At 44.1% G+C, this 24222-nt stretch overlaps 1 protein-coding gene across 2 annotated transcripts in view; it reads left to right on the top strand.

Moving 5' to 3' along the window:
* Positions 1 to 766: 766 nt before the first annotated feature.
* Positions 767 to 24222, top strand: part of DGKH (diacylglycerol kinase eta) — a 374981-nt gene continuing 351525 nt past the window's right edge. For both annotated transcript variants that reach the window (XM_077297324.1, XM_077297326.1), the window contains exon 1: positions 767 to 1052. In XM_077297324.1, the coding sequence (XP_077153439.1) occupies positions 996 to 1052 (57 nt within the window). In that variant the 5' untranslated portion in view covers positions 767 to 995. The remainder of the gene's footprint in view (positions 1053 to 24222) is intronic.

Genomic DNA, 24222 nt, shown 5'->3' on the forward strand with positions numbered 1-24222 from the left:
GGTGCATATGTTTCTATTATACTTTTCCTCTAATTGTTCCACTCCTGGTTTTGGCTTATAAATACTGATGAAAAATCCTGACCAAATCCTGATGCTATCCTGAACGTGGACACATACCCTAAAACATAAAACTGATCAACGTAAATCAAAATGAATATCCCATGGAGGTCTGGATTTGGAATGATGCTCTAAATCAAAGTGGAAAATCAAATTACAGGTTGGTCCAACTTCAGTGGAAATATCTCAAGACAAGGAAATGATGCTCAGTTGTGTGTGTGGCCTCCACGTGCCTGTATGACCTCCCTACAACGCCTAGGCCGAAAAAAGAGCACACAGAGCGCATGGTCTCTCTCCCGTTGGCGCATGTGTCCAGACCACGTTTTGCATAGGATTTCGGAATTATGCCCCGAAAGGACACAGAACGCAATGTGAAAGCTGCCTAGAAACTTCTGAAGTCCATATAGGTGTACTTCAGTAAGTAACCATAGAGACATGACAGTAAGATGTAAAAAGACTGAAATAGCAACTTTCGGCCAAGACTGTAGTGAAGGATCGCTTTCAATTCCATTCTGACCTCCATGTTCTGGAGGAGCTCCTCGGGGTGTAATGGGGAAGGGGCACTAATCCCCCACAGTCCTGCACACACCAGGCTGCCGTTGAGTCCCAGGGACTGTCATGTACGTCTCTGGGTGCAGAGCGGTTGGAGGAGGGAGACTGGCAGGGAAAAGTGCAGACAGTGGACGGGACTGAAGCGGGGCGGGGAGAAGGAGGGAAGAAGCTGCAGCCTGAAGAGTAGGAAGATGAGGAGAAGGAGTGTCAGCGGCACCGGAGGAGCGGGAAGCACGGAGCGCACCCCGGGGCTGTGAGCAGTCAGGACAGAAGACGCTGTGCTCGGAGCCTGCACTGCCGGGATCACCAGTGTCGGGCATTGCGCCTCCTCCCGGGACCGGCTGAGCCTTGCTTCTTCCTGACACCTCTGGCGATTTCCTGGGGGGATGATGGAGCACACATATCCTTCCTACAGCGGCCGGAGCCCAGTGTGGGAGGAGATGGTGGGTACTGGGGGCACGGAACGCCACAACTGCGGGGTGGCAGGGACTGGAGGAACTTCGTGTCCGCAGCGTGACTGCTGCACGGACCGGGGCAGGGTGTGGGCAGAGGGAACTGGCAGCCAGCTGGGGGCATCGTGTGCACGGCGGGCTGCCAGTCTAGCTGTGGGATATGGGGGCATCGTGTGCACGGCGGGCTGCCAGTCTAGTTGTGGGATATGGGGGCATCGTGTGCACGGCGGGCTGCCAGTCTAGCTGTGGCATATGGGGGCATCGTGTGCACGGCGGGCTGCCAGTCTAGTTGTGGGATATGGGGGCATCGTGGGCACGGGCGGGCTGCCAGTCTAGCTGTGGCATATGGGGGCATCGTGTGCACGGCGGGCTGCCAGTCTAGTTGTGGCATATGGGGGCATCGTGTGCACGGGCGGGCTGCCAGTCTAGCTGTGGCATATGGGGGCATCGTGTGCACGGCGGGCTGCCAGTCTAGCTGTGGCATATGGGGGCATCGTGTGCACGGCGGGCTGCCAGTCTAGTTGTGGGATATGGGGGCATCGTGGGCACGGGCGGGCTGCCAGTCTAGCTGTGGCATATGGGGGCATCGTGTGCACGGCGGGCTGCCAGTCTGGCTGTGGGATATGGGGGCATCGTGTGCACGGCGGGCTGCCAGTCTAACTGTGGCATATATGGCACTGGCCGATGTGCCACTTCCCATTTGTCCCAGCTGGTAGCGTGTACTGGCAGTGTTTGTAATGGGCTGGTTCACTACAGAGGTATATACTGACTTATACCTTGGTTATAATAGACTCTGAGGGTATGTGTCCACAGGCCGGATTACATCCGGATTAGCTGCGGATTGAGCGCTGCATACCGCCTCAGGGCTCATACTCGCATGAAATACGGCTGAGTCTCGCATGGTAACACCCGGCTCTGCCGCTGGCACTTGGGAGCGGAGCGTGCAGCTCTATGTATTGCTATGCAGCTGCACGCTCCGCTCTGGAGTGCCGGCGGCAGAGTCGGATGTTACCATGCGAGACTCGCACGTATTTCACGTTAGTGAGTATGAGCCCTCGGCGTTCAACCCGCAGCGGCCCTGCATTTCCGGACATGTGGCGCGTCTTTGTAGAACGCAGCATGTCTGTTTTCCCCACTGCGATGCTCCATTTCCCCAAGGTAAATAACACAGTCCTATGTATGGGGTGCGGAGATTCCGGATGTGTGCAATGAACACATCCGGAATCACCGCGCATAAAGAAGGGGGCGGCACTTTGGGCGGAGCGGGGTTTCCACTCCGTCCAAAGCGCCAACAATATGGCCCATGGAGACATACCCTTAGTGTTTATTGGTTCTTATGGACTAGTACTATATGCCAGGCAGTATCTAATTGTTCTTGTGGACTGGTACAGTACACTAGGCTGTATCCAATGGTTATAGTGGACTGTTACAGTATACCAGGCAGTATAGAATGGTCTGAGTGGACTGGTACAGTATGCCAGGTAGTGTCCAATAGTATTTTTTTCTCTGGATTGGTATCATTACACTGGTTCTCTCCTGGACCCCAGTTTTTGTGTCACATCCCGACCTCTCATGAAAACCTTTGGTTTATAATAAGACTTCTTAAAAGGTGCAAAACGCAAATTCTCAAATGTCTTGTCAGTGTAGTGCATGCATTTGAATCACTTCTAATTTTGAGGGAAAAAAAGTCTCCAAACCAACTGTATTATAGTGTCAGCGATTGTCATTTATGACATTGTCATTATAATGTGCCCAGGGGCTTTGGAAGCTTCATAGATAGGATACCAGGAGTAGAATAACCTCACAAACTCCAGGATGTGATCTCCCGCCGCTGCTGTCTGGTATGTCACAGATAGAATTTGGGTGGATTTTAATAAATAAGCATTTTGGCTACCAAAAATCTAGAGAATAACCAGTTTAAAACTTAAGGGTGACGATAGGCTTTGCTTTAAAATATGGTCACCATTGCGATGTTTTTTATTGGCTGTAAAATTTTCAGGGTTTAGGCCATGTTCACACTTGAGTCTTGTTTTTTACATCTAGGACAGGAGCTTCAACCCCCTATCAGATCTTTTATATGATGGTCCTGATGGCTCATGCTGGTTTACAATGGGGTCTGTTGGCTTCAGTTACTGACATACATGCGGTATTATTCTTTGTTTCGCGTCCGGTGGCATTTAGGAAAATGTAAATAGATCCTAAAGGGGTTTATTACCTGCGATGAAGAGCGAGCATTGCAGAACCATGCTAACTTCCAGTAAAACCTCGGTCTACATCATAAGATGATACAATTCTACATATAGTTTTGTATAAAGAAGTATATTTGTATAGGAGATCTATAATATTCAGTGTGTGTATCGATGCCCTAGATGTTATTTGGATTCCACATGGCAGTAGTGTAAATATTACTAATTGTATCATAAGTCTCACCATTATTCCCAGCTCATAGTTACAGTAGCTGCTGACTGGATGTGTCAGCATAGTAACTAATGTCATAAGGAGCTACCTACAAAGAACTCCTAATCCTGCACTTCTTATCCAAGAACTTGGCCATTCGCCACAATTTAAAAAACTCTTTGATAATATTAAATATATTACGTTCCTTTTCCCTCTTTTTTTATGTGGGTCGCAGCTATCATATTTGTGTACTGAGCACATTTTAACGCTAACACTAGGACAACCTACATGGCTGATCTTTTTTTTTTTTCCCCTGTACATTTAGCCTTCAGAGGTATATTCATACAACCACATATTTGGTACATGTTCTGTCCGTTGAAAGAATCCGACAGCACTTCGACTACTTTTATTCAATAGGGCTGTTCAGATGTATTGTTAAAAATTTCAGCCTGCACTACTCCCATCTGTATGTTGGATGAGATTTACCCAATTTCGGGTCTATGGGTGTGCAAAAATAAAATCAGACCCCGTACGGATCAGCAGTAACATTTTTACGGATATATTGCAATTATTAACATAGGAAACTATGTTTGGTCTTGTAAGTTTTATTCACTGCTGACGCATAGAAACAAATACCATAAATATTGGACATACAGATGAGAAGTCATCCATTTTTTCTGGATGATAATAGGACTATTTTACGCTCTTGTGGGCTTAGCCTAATAGTTATCTTTAGGGAATAACAATGCAGAGGACACTCCAGTCATCACTTGACCACTAGTCACATAGTCCCGAGAATAGAGAATGGGATGGAGTAAAAATGTCCCCCAGTTTATAATCCCGACTAGGATAATAACACAGTATTAGAACATTACCATAGATGTTCATATCTGCATTTATTTATTTTCGTCAATCGGAATGACTGTAATTTTATCTGATTAAAAATGTATCCCTGATGAACCCAATGTTCATTGGGCTAAAAACGTATCATATCAGATCATGATGGATTATAATGGATCTGTCCTAGCTGTCAGGTTGCGCGCAGGGCATTAGGTATTCCCAATAGATTTCCTCGCTGTATTTAATACCCACTCTAATTTGCTCTCTTTGTTATACATGTCTGGAGGATGTGTCTCACATGATCAATGTCACAATTCCAGTTAATACATGAAATTGCCATCTCCATAAGCTGCACCATCACACCAGAAGCTTCCTAGCTGTCACTGCATACAATACCCATGTACCACATATAACGATATCTACTCCATCCTTTAAGGATAGCATGACAGCAGTGGGTTAGTTATAGTCCAATGCCAGCTCATAACATGGCATGGATTGTGTCCCATTATTATTTTCTTTTTTCTTCAGTTTTCTAATATATTTGTATTAAAAAAAACAAAATCGATAAAGAATTATTTTTTAAAGAGAGCCTGTCATCAGGTAAAAAGTGGTTCTTTTTTGCTTTTATTTAGTTCCTGCAGCTACACCTGAGTAATTTTTATTCCAAACCACGACATGGTTCTAGAAATATGAGCTTTTTTGAGTGCTAATATTTATGGTCTGCCCCTCGGGGGCGTGGCTTGCAGGATTCCCTGGGGGCATGTTTTTAAGCTTCTGTGCATTATTACCCTATAAGCAACTCCCCCTTGTAAAAGACCGCACAAATTAGCACAAATGAAAACTCCCGTATCTCTGGAACCGTATGGCAGATTAAAAAAAAAAAAAAAAAAAAAAAATGCATAAAAAAAAATGACAGAATAATACATTAATAAAAATATACAGAAACAGGAATAAAATAAACTTCCCACTTTTGACCCAATGACAGGTCCGTTGTAAGGCGGATTGTTCACTTATAGTCAGCATATTGTTAAATGTATCTTGGGGACTGAAATGGTGCTGATTATTTATGCAGAACTGTACGTAGAATTCTGCAGCGGAAATAAGTAACAAGAGAATGAATGAAATTTAAGCAAATGTCATCCTAAGGGCTCGTTCAGAAGAGTATTATCCGAAATCGATACGGACAGCATACTGACCAATGTTATTGTGCTATATGTAGGATGAGACTCGCCTAGTCAAGCCAATAGGGGTGTAAAAAAAAAAAAAAAAATTCCATATGGCATCCGATTTTTAGGGCGGCGTCACACTCAGCGTATGAAAATACGGTCCGTTTTTTACTGCCGTAATACGCAGAAATGTTCCCAAAATAGTGATCCGTATGTCATCCGTAGGCAGGGTGTGGCAGCGTATTTTGCGCATGGCATCCTCCGTATGTAATACGTATGGCATCCGTACTGCGATATTTTCTCGCAGACTTGCAAAACCGACATCTAATGGATTTATGTGCTCAAATGTTCGTTAAAACATAGATTGATATATATATATATATATATATATATATCAATCACTTAGACACACATATATATATTATACTGTATATTTAATTCAGCGCAAGATATGTGAAAAGCCGGTAATTCAATTGCCGGCTTTTTCTTTCTCCTTCGCAAATCCGACATGATATGAGACATGGTTTACATACAGTAGACCATCTCATATCCCTTTTTTGCATATTCCACACTACTAATGTTAGTAGTGTGTATGTGCAAAATTTGGGCGCTGTAGCTTGTAAAATAAAGGGTTAAATCGTGGAAAAAAATTGGCGTGGGCTCCCGCGCAATTTTCTCCGCCAGAGTGGTAAAGCCAGTGACTGAGGGCAGATATTAATAGCCTAGAGAGGGTCCATGGTTATTGGCCCAGAAAAGTCACATCTTGAAGATGCGCCTATTCTGGCACTTGGCCACTCTCTTCCCACTCCCGTGTAGCAGTGGGATATGGGGTAATGAAGGGTTAATGTCACCTTGCTATTGTAAGGTGACATTAAGCCAGATTAATAATGGAGAGGCGTCAATTCTGACACCTATCAATTATTAATCCAATAGTACGAAATGGTTAATAAAACACACACATTATTTAATAGTATTTTAATGAAATAAAGACACAGGGTGTTGTACTATTTTATTATACAGGTAATCCACCTGAAGACCCTCGTCCTGTAAAAAAGGGAAAATAAAAAATCAGCAATATCCCATACCTTCCGTCGTTCTGTCAGTCCCACGATGTAAATCCATCTGAAGGGGTTAAATCATTTTACAGCCAGAAGCTGTGCTAATGCAGTCGCTCCTGTCTGTAAAATGTTGTGAATGAATGTAATGCAGGGGAATGTCCTGTAGTTACCTTGAGTCGCGGTGATGCGCCCTCTGCTGGATGTCCTCATATGAACTCGAGCCTGGGAAAAATTCCCACCGGCGGCACTAAATGGCCACCAATCGGCCACTTGATCGCCATTTAATAGCCATTTCATGTAGGCAGAGTGCACTTAAGATGTGGACTGATCGACTATAATAAATCATTCTGTGCATGTAGACTTCCATTATTCCCGTATAGGCCACGTTCAAACACGTACGTGGTCCTGGTGTCATCAGTGTCTTGAATCAGGCTGTCATCTGTGTATTTTTCACTGACCCATAGACTTGTAGTGGCGCTTTTCGTCCTTTATTTTTAAGTTATAATAGATATGTGCTGTGTATGTGAAAAACCCGGATGTAACACGTATGTGCAGCACAGATGTCTGAACGGGGCCTTAGTGTATGTTTCCATGGGCAGAAACGAGCAGCGCTTTAGACTCAGCACATGTCCGCTCCGTCCAAAGCGCTGCCGCATCCTATACATTGGACGGTGATATTGACTGAGGGTCTCCGCAAGATAAATTGACATGCTGCAGTCTGAAAAGATGCACCACATGTCCGTCTCCGCAGGGAAGCCGGAGGTGTCCCTGCACACATAGTGGAGATGGGATTTCACGAAATCCCCTCCACTATGCTGTAACGCTGCGGATGTACGCGGCATCCAACCCACAGCGTTTACTGACCGTGGAAACATATTCTTACACAGCATGATGCGCTGCTGAGAACAATGATCTTTTGTGCAGCTCAGATCATTCCACTTAACAGATGATGGTTTGGCTCATTTTTCGGGCAATTGGCAGTCTGTTTACATCAAACTTATTGTGTTCCTAGGCTCACTTGTTCACAATAATCTGGCAGTGTAAATTGACCTTTAGGCCGGGGTCACACTGGTGACTTAAACGGACGAGTGCAATGCGAAAAAAAAAAAAAAAAAAAAATCGCATTGCACTCGGACTAATGTTACACTGTGGGGCAGCTCCCAGCAGCCGATTTTTTTTTCCGGCCGTTTTCCTCTGTCCGAGACAATCACAGCATGCTGTGATTGTCACGGACACACGGCCGACCCTCAGGTCACTCACACCCATATAAGCTTATGGGTGCGAGTGAGACAGCGCACAACACTCGGATATCATCCGAGTGCTGTGCGCTAAACGCGGACCCCGGCAATGGAGGAGATGGAGAAATTAGTTTCTCCGCCTCCTCCGCAGCTGTGCTCCGATCCGCTCTGTGCGAGAGGCTTGGAGCACTGACGCATGACACTCGGCTCCTGCACGCAGCAGAGCAGGAGCCGAGGGTCATTAGCATATCGCATCTGATGCTCCCGCATCGGATGCAATACACTAGTGTGACGCCGGCCTTAGGCCGGCGTCACACTGGCGTTTTAAAGGGCCGAGTGCAATGCGATAAAAAAATCGAATTGCACTCGGACCAATGTTACAATATGGGGCAGATCCCAGCAGCCGACTTTTTGTCGGCCGTTTTCTTCAGTCCGAGACAATCGCAGCATGCTGCGATTGTCTCGTACCGAGGAAAACTCTGGGCTCACTCGCACCCATATAAGCCTATGGGTGCGAGTGAGACAGCGCACACCACTCAGATATCATCCGAGTGACGTGCGTTATAAGCGGACCCCAGCAATGGAGGAGATGGAGAAATTCATTTCTCCGCCTCCTCCGCAGCTGTTCTCCGATCCTCCCTGTGCGAGAGAATCGGAGCACAGACGCATGACACTCGGCTCCTGCTCTGCTGCGAGCAGGAGCCGAGCGTCATTAGCATATTGCATCTGATGCTCTCGCATCGGATGCAATACGCCGGCCTTACAGATACATTACACAATTGTTACTTAAAAAGGAGGTTGTCCCTTTTCAGGAAAGTTTTTCCTATAAGCTTTGTTAGCAGTAAAAAAAAACCAACAACTGTGTTTAGCTCACCCTCCCCGTGTTCACTGCTGCATCTCCGTCACTGCTCTTGGATCCTATAATTGCGTCAGCCAATCAGTGAGCTCATCTACTCTTGCCTTCTACACTCTGTGTCTGTAGACAATACCAGACATTGGGTGCAATGACTGAGATGCAACACTGGACCCGGGGAGTGCGAGTAAGGCAAAGTTTTGTTTTTTCTTTACTACTAATGGAACTCTCTTTTTGACAGGTTTACCTAAAGAACCCTTTAACTTCGGCATTGTATGTTGGCAATTCAGTTTGATTTTTAAAGGGAACCTGTCACCCCCCTCAGGCGTTTGTAACTAAAAATTCTTTTAGTTATGATGCCTGCACACGCTGAAATAATCACTTATAAAATGGGCCTCCTCTTACCCTGAATCCGCCAGGGAGGCGGGTCTTTCCTTCCTAATCAGACGCAGCACAGCAGTCACTCCGGGCGCCACCTCCTCTTGCTTCATTATCGTCCCCGGCGCCTGCGCATTAAGTTTTTTTTTTTCGGGCGTGCGCAGTTGCGCTGCCCTTTGTACTTACAGCGCAGGTGCCGGAGACGATAATGAAGCAAGAGGAGCCGGCGCCCGGAGTGACTGCTGTGCTGCGTCTGATTAGGACGGCAAGACCCGCCTCCCTGGCGGATTCAGGGTAAGAGGGGGCCCATTTTATAAGTGATTATTTCAGCATGTGCAGGCATCATACCTAAAAGAGCCACCTTGTCAGAATGCAGCATTTGCTCTTTTAGTTACAAAAGCCTGAGGGGGGTGACAGGTTCCCTTTAACCCCTTCGTGACATGCGCCGTACTAGTACGGCGCTGCCGGCACTGCATTAGTGCCAGCTGCAGTACTAGTACGGCGCATCGATCACCGCGGTCTCGCGCTGAGCGCCGCGGTGATCGGGTGCGGGTGTCAGCTGTATATGACAGCTGACACCCCGCAGCAATGCCCACGATCGGCGCTGTCGCCGATCGCGGGCATTTAACCCCTCTGATGCCGCTGTCAATAGTGACAGCGGCATAGAGGGGGATCGCGCAGGGACGGGGGCTCCCTGCGCTCTCCCACCGGAGCAGCGCGATGAGATCGCGCTACTCCGGTGACCTGGAAGGAGTCCCCGGATCCAAGATGGCCGCGGGACTCCTTCCGGGTCATAAGATGACCCTGCTTGCCGGCGTCTGCTGAGAATCCTCATAGCAGGCGCCGGCAAGCCTCTGTTACGTGCCTGTCACATCGGTGATCAGACCGAGTGCTGTGCACACGGTCTGATCACCGATCTGTGATGTCCCCTCCTGGGACAAAGTAAAAAAGTAAAAAAAAAATTTTTCCAAATGTGTAAAAAAAAAAAAAAAAAAAAAAATTCCTAAATAAAGAAAAAAAAAAAAAATATATTCCCATAAATACATTTCTTTATCTAAATAAAAAAAACACCACACAATAAAAGTACACATATTTAGTATCGCCGCGTCCGTAACAACCCCACCTATAAAACTATATCACTAGTTAACCCCTTCAGTGAACACCGTAAAAAAAAAAAAAAAAAAAACGAGGCAAAAAACAACGCTTTATTCTCATACCGCCAAACAAAAAGTGGAATAACACGCGATCAAAAAGACGGATATAAATAACCATGGTACCGCTGAAAACGTCATCTTGTCCCGCAAAAAAAAAGCCGCCATACAGCATCATCAGCAGAAAAATAAAAAAGTTATAGCTCTCAGAATAAAGCGATGCAAAAACAATTATTTTTTATATAAAATAGTTTTTATTGTGTAAAAGCGCCAAAACATAAAAAAATTATATAAATGAGTTATCGCTGTAATCGTACTGACCCGAAGAATAAAACTGCTTTATCCTTTTTACCAAACGCGGAACGGTATAAACGCACCCCCTAAAAGAATTTCAGGAATTGCTGGTTTTTGTTCATTCCGCCTCCCAAAAATCGGAATAAAAAGCGATCAAAAAATGTCATGTACCCGAAAATGGTACCAGCAAAAACGTCAACTCGTCCCGCAAAAAACAAGATCTCACATGACTCTGTGGACCAAAATATGGAAAAATTATAGCTCTCAAAATGTGGTGATGCAAAAACTATTGTTTGCAATAAAAAGCGTCTTTTAGTGTGTGACGGCTGCCAACCATAAAAATCCGCCCAAAAAACGCTATATAAGTAAATCAAATCCCCCTTCATCACCCCCTTAGTTAGGAAAAATAATAAAATTTTAAAAAATATATTTATTTCCATTTTCCCGTTAGGCTACTTTCACACTAGCGTCGGTACGGGGCCGTCGCGCTGCGTCGGCCCGACATACCGACGCATACTGTGCAAGCGCCGCACAACGGGGGCAGCGGATGCTGTTTTTCCACGCATCCGCTGCCCCATTGTGAGGTGCGGGGAGGTGGGGGCGGAGTTCCAGCCGCGCATGCGCGGTCGGAAATGGTGGACCGTCGGCACAAAAAAAGTTACATGTAACGTTTGTTGCTGCCGGCTGTCCGCCACAACACGACGCAACCGTCGCACGACGCTTGCGAAGTGTGTCAATACGTCGCTAATGTTAGTCTATGGGGAAAAAACGCATCCTGCAGATGACTTTGCAGGATGCGTTTTTTCGCCAAAACGACGCATTGCGACGTATGCAAAAAAACGCTAGTGTGAAAGTAGCGCTAGGGTTAGGACTAGGGTTAGGGTTGGGGTTAGGGTGTCAGTTAGAATTGGGGAGTTTTCACTGTTTAGGCACATCAGGGGCTCTCCAAACGCGACATGGCGTCCGATCTCAACGCGTTTGTTTGCGTTAAAAACGCATGCGTTTTTATAGAAAAAAAACACAACACACTGAAAAGTCACCCACCACCATCAAGGTGATAAAGGGATCCAAACCCTAACCCTACCCCTAAACTCATCCCTAACCGTTTAATGAACATTTTCTGACAGTCATAGTGCCACGTATTTCAGTGCCACGTATTTCAGTGCCACGTATTTCAGTGCCACGTATTTCAGTGCCACGTATTTCAGTGCCACGTATTTCAGTGCCACGATATTTCAGTGCCACGATATTTCAGTGCCACGATATTTCAGTGCCACGTATTTAAGTGCCACGGTATTTCAGTGAAATACGTGGCACTGAAATATCGTGGCATTTACGTGAAATACGTGGCACTTAAATACGTGGCACTTAAATACGTGGCACTTAAATACGTGGCACTTAAATACGTGGCACTTAAATACGTGGCACTTAAATACGTGGCACTTAAATATCGTGGCATGTACATGAAATACGTGACACTTATATACGTGGCACTTATATACGTGGCCACTGAAATATCGTGGCACTTATATACGTATATACGTATATAAACGTATTTCAGTGCCACGTATTTCAGTGCCACGTATTTCAGGTTAGGGGTAGGGGTAGGGTTAGGGGTAGGGTTAGGGTTTTTTGGTTTTTTCTTGTTTTCTTGTGTTTTTCTATAAAAACGCATGCGTCTAAAAAAACGCATGCGTTTTACCGCGATTACATGCGTTTTTTCACACATGCGTTTTTAAAAAAAACTCAAGTGTGAAACCAGCCTTATCCTTGGGAAAATAAAAACATGGGGGCTAAAATATAATTTTCGTGGAAAAAAATATATTTTTTATTTTCGCGGCTCTGCGTTATAAACTGTAGTGAAGCACTTGGGGGTTCAAAGTTCTCACAACACATCTAGATAAGTTCCGTGGGGGGTCTAGTTTCCAATATGGGGTCACTTGTGGGGGGTTTCTACTGTTTAGGTACATCAGGGGCTCTGCAAATGCAACATGACACCTGCAGACCAATCCATCTAAGTCTGCATTTCAAACGGCGCTCCTTCCCTTCCGAGCTCTGCCATGCGCCCAAACAGTGGTTCCCCCCCATATATGGGGTATCAGCGTACTCAGGACAAATTGCACAACAACTTTTGTTGTCCAATTTCTCCTGTTACCCTTGGGAAAATAAAAATGTGGGGGCTAAAATATAATTTTCGTGGAAAAAAAAAAAAATTTATTTTCATGGCTCTGCGTGATAAACTGTAGTGAAACACTTGTTGGTTCAAAGTTCTCACAACACATCTAGATAAGTTCCGTGGGGGGTCTAGTTTCCAATATGGGGTCACTTGTGGGGGGTTTCTACTGTTTATGTACATCAGGGGCTCTGCAAATGCAACATGACACCTGCAGACCAATCCATCTAAGTCTGCATTTCAAACGGCGCTCCTTCCCTTCCGAGCTCTGCCATGCGCCCAAACAGTGGTTCCCCCCCATATATGGGGTATCAGCGTACTCAGGACAAATTGCACAACAACTTTTGTTGTCCAATTTCTCCTGTTACCCTTGGGAAAATAAAAATGTGGGGGCTAAAATATAATTTTTGTGGAAAAAAAAATATTTTTTATTTTCACGGCTCTGCGTGTTAAACTGTAGTGAAACACTTGTTGGTTCAAAGTTCTCACAACACATCTAGATAAGTTCCGTGGGGGGTCTAGTTTCCAATATGGGGTCACTTGTGGGGGGTTTCTACTGTTTATGTACATCAGGGGCTCTGCAAATGCAACATGACACCTGCAGACCAATCCATCTAAGTCTGCATTTCAAACGGCGCTCCTTCCCTTCCGAGCTCTGCCGTGCGCCCAAACAGTGGTTCCCCCCAATGTATGGGGTATCAGCGTACTCAGGACAAATTGGACAATAACTTTTGTGGTCCAATTTATCCTGCTACCCTTGGGAAAATAAAAAATTTGGGGCAAAAATATCATTTTTTGTGAAAATTAATATTAATTTTTTTTTACGGCTCTACATTATAAACTTCTGTGAAGCACTTGGAGGTTCAAAGTGCTCACCACACATCTAGATTAGTTCCTTAGAGGGTCTACTTTCCAAAATGGTGTCACTTCTGGGGGTTTCCACTGTTTAGGCACGTCAGGGGCTCTCCAAACACGACATGGGTTCCGATCTCAATTCCAGCCAATTTTGCATTGAAAAGTCAAATGGCGCTCCTTCCCTTCCGAGCTCTGCCATGCGCCCAAACAGTGGTTTATCCCCATATATGAAGTATCAGCGTACTCAGGACAAATTGCACAACAACTTTTGGGGTCCAATTTATCCTGCTACCCTTGGGAAAATAAAAAATTTGGGGCAAAAAGATCATTTTTTGTGAAAATTAATATTAATTTTTTTTACGGCTCCACATTATAAACTTCTGTGAAGCACTTGGAGGTTCAAAGTGCTCACCACACATCTAGATTAGTTCCTTAGAGGGTCTACTTTCCAAAATGGTGTCACTTGTGGGGGTTTCCACTGTTTAGGCACGTCAGGGGCTCTCCAAACACGACATGGGTTCCGATCTCAATTCCAGCCAATTTTGCATTGAAAAGTCAAATGGCGCTCCTTCCCTTCCGAGCTCTGCCATGTGCCCAATCAATGGTTTACCCCAACATGTGGGGTATCGGCGTACTCAGGACAAATTGTACAACAACTTTTTTGGTCCAATTTCTCCTGTTACCCTTGGTAAAATAAAACAAATTGGATCTGAAGTAAAAATTTTGTGAAAAAAAATTTAAATGTTCAATTTTTTTTAAACATTCCAAAAATTCCTGTGAAGCACCTGAAGGGTTAATAAACTTTTTGAATGTGGTTTAGAGTACCTTGAGGGGTGCAGTTTTTAGAATGGTGTCACTTTTGGACATTTTCTGTCATATAGACCCCTCAAAGTCACTTCAAGTGTGAGGTGGTCCGTAAAAAAAATGGTTTTGCAAATTTTGTTGCAAAAATGAGAAATCGCTGGTCAACTTTTAACCCTTATAACTCCCTAACAAAAAAAAATTATGTTTCCAAAATTGTGCTGATGTAAAGCAGACATGTGGGAAATGTTGTTTATTAACTATATTATGTGATATAACTCTCTAATTTAAGGGCATAAAAACGAAAAATTTGAAAATTGCTAAATTTTCATAATTTTCGACAAATTTCTGTTTTTTTCACAAATAAATGCAAGTCATATCGAAGAAGTTTTACCACTATCATAAAGTACAATATGTCACGAGAAAACAATCTCAGAATCACCAGGATCCGTTGAAGCGTTTCAGAGTTATGACCTCATAAAGTGACAGTGGTCAGAATTGTAAAAATTGGCCGTGTCACTTAGGTGAAAACAGGCTTTGGGGTGAAGGGGTTAACCAAGTGACTCTGCTCAGCATTTGTTTGCTCTCCTGCTCCCAGGCAGCCCACCGCTGCTGACATGAACTGCGTATTCCCAGCATTTCAGTGACTTGTTATATGCTGGGGATGGATGCTGCGTACGTAGCTGCCACAACTAGAGCAGATCACTTTGTAATTTTGGTAGTGATGGAGCAGATCACTAGCTGTAGGGGAGTAAATCTAAGATGGGGCGAAGCTTGAGTTTTGCTCTTTTTGATAACGAGTCCCAGTGAACTGCTTACTGCTGGGGTCAGGTTGAAATCACAAGAGGGTCTCAGGACTGGTATAATCGCCATGTGATCTCTGTATTTGGCAGGATTAGCGAGCTGCTATGTAACTACAGAGCAGATGTAAAATCTTTAATGCAGTACAGATTAGGACTCAGATTTTTACATTAAATTTCAGGCCGAGATAATTTTGAAGAAGAAATAGGACTCCGAAGAAGATGGGGTGTGATGAGTGACCCACTGTCCCGTGCACGGTGTATAGTAAGGCTACGTCCAGGAATATTTGCAGAATTTTCCTGAGCAAATCCGGACTCCTTTCGCAGGAAATCCGCTTGTGTTTTTTTCTGCGTTATTGTGTTTTTTTGCGGATTTTTATTTTTTTTTTTCCCGGAGGTTCCCAATACAATAATATAGGGTTAATTTCACAGATTTTTCCGCTAAATTAATGAACATGCTGCGTTTTTTTCCGCAATGCTTTTTTTTTGTGGAAAAAAAAAAAACGCAGCATGGGCACAAAAATTGCGGAATGCATTAAAATGATGGGATGCTTAACTTAAGCGTTTTTTTAAGCGTTTTTTTCAGCAGAAAACTGCTGAAAAAACACGAAAAATCCAGAACATAGCCTAAATGTGAGAGTGATGCTTCACGTTTTGGAGCCACAGCAATAGTGGTTTTTAATAATTTCATATTGCCTTATTGTATATCAGACCACCAGAATGCTGCACAGAGAAACTTACAGACTAGATACTGATGTAATGCAAATATATATGGAATATTACCTCCCTCTCCCCATTGACAGTGCCATTAGTTCTAACTAATGACCCCCATACACAGACTGAAATCACCTGATTTCGACCATAATGAACAACTGATGGCTAGATCGGTAGAACAAACGGTGGTTAGTCTCATCCTATGGCTGATTGACGAACACTTATCAATCAAAAGATGGATTGGGCACACTGACTTTATCATAGGACAGAAAAAAAAAATAGTCTGAGATTTTTTTTCTCCTGATGTTGTATGACTATGCGTCTAAGTGGTAAACAACCATTGGACAGCATGTATTAGACCTGTGTATGCTAGTTTTAATATTTGTTTCATCTGTTGACCAGCAGGCATCTACTGTAATGTAATTGTGATGGCCTACTGTTCCAAATCCGGGCAGTGTAGATTGCAATGTTCCTTGCTATGTGTTTGCATATAGGGAGTATAGTTTCCTTATCTGAACATTAGTCATATTTCCCAGTCACTTTGATATAGACTAAATGGTCAGAAACCAAGATAGTAGAGCTGGTACTGTAGGCATCATGCACAAGATTACATGTATTTAGAATATGCCATCCATTGTGTACCATGGACCTTTGCTGTACTATGTGGTACATAATTTCTCTACGTATTATTATTACCGTATTATTATTATAGCGCCATTTATTCCATGGCACTTTGCATGTGATTAGATTGCATTAGAATGTATGAGATAACATTTATAAAAACTATATTAAAAAGTTAGAATATGTGCACACAACGTGATTTTTAGGCAGATTCCACCTGGATCCCACCTGCAAAAAGTGACACAAAACTACATTGCTGTACATGTTCAAGTAGCGTGTCCGCTCCGGGTGGCTTCCACTAGGAACACAGTCACCACTATAGTGGAAAGTATGACAAAAAAAGACAAATAAGCTACCAATAAAGCCTCTTCAGGAAAAGGACTGCTGGCTTTTTCCTAAAGCAGCGCCGCCTAGGAAATTCGATGGCTCTGTTGACCAAAATAAAAAAAAAATGTTTACCGTACATACCCATATCTGGTTATCCCTTCTGGTGGAGAATAGAATGGCTGCTGGAGGGACCATAGAGCCCCATAGGACCTCATGCTGGCATTCTGGGTTTCTGCACATGGTGTCGTGTACGTGAGCTCGGAGCTGGAATGACTGGTTGCATTATGATTTTTACTAGTCTTGAACAACATAAGAAAAGATATAAAGCATCATCTCCATGTCATTGCTTTCAGTAACATATTTTTTTCCGGTCATATAAATGAATTTCCTTGTAGCATGACTGACTTCTACAAACAGCATTAAATAAAGGTGTTGGCTGCACAAATAAATCATAGCGTACAAAGCAAACAGAGTGTAGTCAAGTGTGTCAGTGGGCTGCTTTCCACATTTTAGGATATTTGCATTTTATGGTATGATATATTCTTGGAAAGTGAATATATTAGAACCCTGTTCTAACACAAACAACATTGTATAATAAAGAAAATAGTAACCAAAGTGCAGTAATCATATTTATCAGTAGAGCCGACTGCATAGGGACATTACTCGTTAAGAAGTATAATTGTTTTGATTACTTCGATAAGAAAAAGACGTGGGGTGAAATTAATGAAGACCGGGGTTGTTAGGGCTCAAACCCATATAAAAAAACTGTCCGATGTCGGTCCTGAAAAGTGGGACAAGCATCATGCGATTTTCTTGCGAGTACAATGCGATTTTTATCACCTAGCATCCGAATGACATCCGATTTAAATGCAAATGCGATTTTAACATGAGCTTTTACTTAGAATAATTATCTGTCATTTACAGTCATGGCCAAAAGTATTGACACCCCTGCAATTCTGTCAGATAATACTCAGTTTCTTCCTGAAAATTATTGCAAACACAAATTCTTTGATATTATTATCTTCATTTACCGTATTTTCCGGCGTATAAGACGACTGGGCGTATAAGACGACCCCCCAACTTTTCCAGTTAAAATATAAAATCTTCTTAAAAGTCGGGGGTCTTCTTATACGCCGTATGTCGTCTTATAGGGCCGGTGACTAATGTGCCTTTTGGATGGGAGTTGTCCCGATGACGACGAGGGGGCGTCTCACAGGAAAGTGTGAGTGGACTATCCCCCATTACCTCATCGTAGCGCTGAAGCGTGGGGTCTCTGCTGGGAGCGGCGGCTCCTCTTTGTGCCGCGTGGGTGCTGTGGGGCGGCGGCTCCTCTTCTGCAGTGTGGGGCCTCTGTGCTGTGGGGCGGCGGCGGCGTATTTTCATGTGGTCAGTCGGGGCTCCTCCGGCATCTTCTTAAAGCCCGGAGGCCCCGCCGGCAGCTCCATTGCTACGATGCGGTGGCCTCTGGGAAAATGGCCGCTGCTCAGATTCAGATCTCGTCTCCCGAGATCTCGGGAGACGAGATCTGAATCTGAGCATGCGCCGCCCCCAGCGGCCATTTGGGAGGTGGAGCCGCATATTCATCCCTGTAATGAGCGGTACCACGTAACCGCTCGCACAGGACAAGCTGCCGGCGCTGATAGGAGGCATCGCGGGAGCTGGGTGAGTATTTTAATGCAAACGGGCGGGCGCACAGGGGGTGGGAGGCGGGAGGTGACCCCGAACTCTTATTTTTAACAAAAAAAAAAAAAACCTTGCTTTTTCATTCCTTCTCTCCAGCGAACTCTGCTGGGGAGAAGGAGTGAATGCCGGCTAATGCCGGCTTCAGCACCAAAAGCAGGGGACAGCGCTTAACTCTAGCGCTGTTTCTCCTGCGGCGGTACGTGCACACGGAGGAGAGTGCACACTGTTCTCCGTGTGCACGTGTGCGGGACGTTTTGCGGACCGTGCTGCCGGAGAAACGTGGACATGTCTCCGTGTTTTGCACACAGACACACGGTCCGCGAAAAATCACTGACATCTGCAGAGACACATTGAATTTAATGTGTCTACGTGTGTCAGTGTCTCCGGTACGTGAGGAAACTGTCACCACACGTACCGGAGCCACTGACGTGTGAAACCGGCCTTAGGCAGACAAAATCAGGAGTGGAGCAAAAAGGCAAAATATGATAGAAAGACATCACCGCTTCTGCATTCATCACCCGCTCCTGGTTTTAGCTTACAAATAGTATTATAAAATACTGACCAAATACTGAACAAACATGGCCTTAAAGGGAACCTTTCATGTCCCCAGACGCTATTATCCTGCAGATATGGGGTTAATCTGCAGGTTAGGGCACGCTCACACTAGCATATATCATCTGGTGATTCTTTCATGCAAGAGAATCATGCTATATGGAAATGACCCTTGGCTGTGAGCGTGAGCCGAGTGACATTTTACTGTCATCCGATTCTCTTGCATGCAGCAATCGGATCACAGGTGTGGAGAAGATGGAGAACTTAATTACTCCATTCTGTGAGTCGGCGTATATCGGACTGCACTTGGATGAAATCCGAGTGCAGTCTGATGTTTTGAATGCACCCTAAGGGTATGTTTCCACGGTCAGGAAACACTGCTTGTTTGACGCTGCGCAGAGCTGCAGCATCAAACAAGCAGCGTCCAGATGTTCCAGCATAGTGGAGGGGATTTTATGAAATCCCGTCTCCACTATGCGTGGAAACCCGCACGCGGCGGCCCTGCGACTCCGGACATGCTGCGCGTCTTTTCAGATCGCAGCATGTCCGTACACCTTGCGGGGACGCAGCGTCCCCGCAAGGCATATCACAGGGCCCTATGGGACAGAGCGATCATCCCGGATGTGAAGAGTTAACACATCCGGCATGATCGCGTCCCAGAAAGGGGGCGGGGCTTAGCGCCGAGCGGCTTCGCCGCTGCGGCGATACCGCCGGCCATCCTGAACGTGGAGACATAGCCTTATGATACCACAGATGCCAGGAGGAATAAAGTCCCATTTCTTCCCATTAGGCCGGAGACACACTGGTGCGAGAGACGGCCGAGTCTCGCTGGTTAAAAGCAAGCTGTGGCACCTGCATTCCGGAGCTGAGCGTGCAGCTCCATGTATTGCTATGGAGCCGCACGCTCCGCTCCGGAGTGCAGGTGCCACAGCTTGCTTTTAACCAGCGAGACTCGGCCGTCTCTCGCACCAGTGTGTCTCCGGCCTTAGCCGGGCTCTCAGTATGGGCGTGGGCAGTTTCAGAATGCTACTAACCTGCAGATTAACCCTATATCTGCAAGTTAATATGTGGACGTGAAAGGTTCCCTTTGATTCCCCCATATTACTAACTTGTCTCCACATGGTGCAGTTATGTTATGACATATTCCTGGCTATATTAATAGTTTTTAAGGTTCACACACACACACACACACACACACACACACACACACACACACACAATGGTGTACCTGCGTAGTTTTTGAAGCAGAAGATGCTTCAGGAAAATGCCTGCATTGTTTTCTGGAAGCATCATCTTTGTGATCTGTGTAGACGTTTCTTGTGGTAGCTATGGTCAGGTCATTTTTAGACTCATTAAGGCTTTCAAAGCCTGAAATGGTTAAAAGAAATTACGAAAAACGCCTGGAAAAGATGCTGTAACCACATACCATTCCGTTTTTTTTTCACCTATTTTGTAGTCATTTTTCCACTCCAGATGTTTGCGGCTGATTCATTATTTGCAATTTTTAAAGAAATACAACAAAATATTTGCACAAATGTACTTCACTTACCCCCTTGATTTTTTTTTTATTAGGTACTGAAAATTCTGCACAAAGGTTAGAGTTGAGCACAACATTTTTACGGCTCACATGACTTTGTTTCAAAAAGGTCCAAATAATGTAAAATGACAAAAAATAAAGGGTTTTTAATTGAACCTGTGTGCACCATTTTGAAGAATTTTTTCCTAAAAACAAAGAATGCCACGAAAAAAAACAGAACACAAATGATGAATTGGGATTATCTTTGCAAACAATTCAGCATTTCTTACTGCATTTTCCTGCCATTTTTTTCTAAAACATAGCATGCTTTAGGTGTAGCGTTTTTATTAATCCTTTTTATTGATTTTTTATAGGGCAAATGTTTGTGTGTAAAGCATAGACAAAAGAATAAACAAACTTAAAAATCATTGAGCTTTTTCCAAGCCAGATGCCATCAGATTTTACATTAAATGCACCCTGACAGCACGTTTTTCTATGTGGTAGAAGTGCTAAGTCTGTATAGGCTCTTTCCCTTTTTCCAGATTCTTTAACACACCCCTAATGCACTTCCAGAATAATTTGCATATGGCCTCTATCCTAGATTTCCCCATGACTGCCATATGTGATCTATTAAAAAGTGGTTTTAGGGGACAAGCCCCTACACAGCTATACCACTACTTCTACAGTGCTGCTCATCGTTATAGGCACCCCTTCTTTTTTTTCATAGACGGTACAATATCTTCAGAAATGAATGGAAATATACCAAAGTTATATCCTCAGGGTTTTTTAGTTTGTGGTCCAACGCAATACTAAAATAAAACATTATTTTTCAACTTACATGTTGCAATTTCAAAGAAGGAACAGAATAAACAGCATGTGCAGCAATAAAGGCCCTTCTAATTAATACTTGGCTGCACACCCTTTTGCAGTGATGACAGCGTACGAACGTTTCTTGTAGCCATCTATAAGCTTCTTGCTCTTCTCAGCTGGTATTTTCTCCCACTCTTCCTTTGCAGTTTGTTGGCAGATTTCAGCTCACCCCAAAGATTTTCAATGGGATTGAAGTCAGGACACATTGCTGGCCATTTTAAAACACTCCATTTTTTATTTTTCAATCATTCCTGTATAATTTTGGATGTGTGCTTTGGGTCATTGTCTTGCTGGAGAACCCATGATCATATATCCTCAAACCAAGTTTTCTTGCACTGGCTAGGAAAATTAGCTGTAAAATCTCTTGATAATTCTCTGATTTCATGATCCCTGTGGTATGGTCAAAGCCTCCCGTTCCAGACGCAGCAATTCAACCCCACAGCATTATGGATCCTCCACCATGCTTAACTGTTGGTAGGGTGTTCTTTTCCTTATAAGCTTCATTGTGCCATCTGTAAACAAACTGTTGCTTTGCAATACCAAAAAGCTCTATTTTTGTTTCATCTGTCCGCAGAACATTTTCCCAGAAGGTTTGTGGTTTGTCAAGGTATTCTTTGGCAAAGATCAGTGGTTCCTTTTAATGTTTTTTATTCAGTAATTGTTTCTTCCTTGGCCTTCGGCCATAGAGCTCTGCTTGGTTTAGTTTGCGGCGTATGGTACTTGTTGAAACTATGACCCCAGACTGTTCCAGGTTGGCCTTCAGTTCTTTGGATGTTTGACGTGTTTTTTCCACCATTCGCACCAACCTTCGAAGACATCTCTTGTCAATTTTCCTCTTTCCCCCACGTCCAGCGAGGTTCTTGACAATTCCATGTTTAGCAAACTTTTTAATAACAGTGTACACTGTTGAAACTGGGATACCAAGGTCTTTCGAGCTGGGCTTATACCCTTTTCATACCCTTTGGAAGTCTTGTGTTTGCTAGTAATAGCAGTTCTGATGTTCTCAGACAGCTCCTTTGTCTTCAGCATTGTGGCAAAGGAACAGGGTCTACCGTGTGGCTTTTTAAAACACTAGTCATCATTCATTGGCTAATTCATGTCACATGGGCACCGACAATTAATCACAGGTGATTCTCATTTGTGATTTTCCACAAGCGAGTCAAAATGTGTTTCCATACTAACTTAATGTAAAGGTGCCAATACCAGTGTCACAGCAAGTGTTAGGCTTTTCTATTTTCCCTCCCATTGTTTTTTGTATTTAGCACGAGTGCTATATACAAAAACTGTTTCACTTGATTCATTTTTTTCAAGAGCTATTACATATTATGTACTTAATCTTCATGGGTGCCAATAAAAAAACATGCTGACAGGTTCCCATTAATATCTATAGTACAGTATGAAATGCTATTTAGACAAATAATTTTTTATGAGTTATCTATTTTTTTTCAATAATATGGCTTTTTCTCTGGTGTTTTTCCTATTATCTTTATTTTTATAGGAAAAAACATTTTTTAGTGATGGGGTATGTGTACACAGCGTCATGTAAATGTCAGGGTTTCCCAGGCAAAGCTGCTTCAGCGATATGCTGGTGGACGTTTTCCCGAGGCGGTCCCACGCTGTACTGTTAAATATAGAGAGTGGGCGGCTTACCAGTGGAACCCATCTGAAGAATGAGCCCTGTAGCACCTAAAGAAGTGACGTGGGCTCAGCAGTGGCATTTTGACATTGCTGTGCACGGTGTTCATTTTATGGGGCGCCTTTGTGGTGCTTTTTCAAACGGATACTGGGCAGATTCGCTTAAAACCTCTCACCTGGGGCAGTGGATATGTCAATTTATGCAGAGTGAAACCTGCTGCAATTCCACAACAAAATCCGCGTAATTTGGTGCTGAATTCCCTGAGGAAATCCTGTATCGCTGATGAGTCCCATGGGCACATACCCCAATGGTGGTTTCACACTCCACGAAGTAGAGGTCTTTGATTTTCTATTTCCGATTCCTTATAAATTCTCTCCTGGCCACAAGCCTGGGTGGATTTAGGTTATAGACGGGTTTGGCTGCCACAATCCTCCTAGTGCTCCTCCTTGTACTAGTGGCTGCTGGCAGATAATGACAAGGTTTATTTGTCTCTTTTTAGGAGTTGCAGAATTGCCTGCGGCAAGTATAAGCCATCCGCCTAAATAGCGGAATAGTATTACGCTTCACCCTCCTATTGGGACTGACGTTTGGCATGCACCAGCCTGTCTCTGTAGGAAAGTTCGGCTGTAGTCTCCACTTGTTGAGCTCCTTCATTACGTGAAATCTTCACTGTTGTGAAATTCTTTAGTAAACCCGGTATGAATGAGACACTGCATTGATACTCAAACACAAGGGCTTTTATTACTCATATGCCACAATCTTTGTTTCCGCATGTGAGAGCATGCTTCCTGCAGTCTCCTTGGCTTATAGTAGGAGGCTTATATTGGGAATATAAAGTTTTTATTATTTAAAGGAAACCTGATGCTACCATCGCTAATAACGTCAGCAGGCATGGCGATTTTATCAGTGTATCTGTGCTATGTGACTAGGGTGTCGCAGTGTAGACCTTGCATCGTGTGGTCAGTATTGAGAATGAGGAGTTTGATGATTTCATGGGCTGCAGGTTTTCTCTCCGCATCCCTGCAGAGCAAGAACAATGGTTTCAAAAGAGCAGGGGTAACGACCAGCTCATGCGTATCATTGGGGGGACTCCTGGGACACGGGTGCTGCAACTGATAAAGAATAAATTTCACAAAAAAAGCAAAGCTGAAAGTTTTAACAGGCACAAACCTGAAATCAACCCCTCCGCGACCTTGGGTTTTTCCGTTTTTGAGTTTCCGTTTCTTGCTCACCTTCTT

Source organism: Ranitomeya variabilis, chromosome 3, assembly GCF_051348905.1.
Source record: "Ranitomeya variabilis isolate aRanVar5 chromosome 3, aRanVar5.hap1, whole genome shotgun sequence".
In the NCBI taxonomy this organism is placed as follows: Eukaryota; Metazoa; Chordata; class Amphibia; order Anura; family Dendrobatidae; genus Ranitomeya; species Ranitomeya variabilis.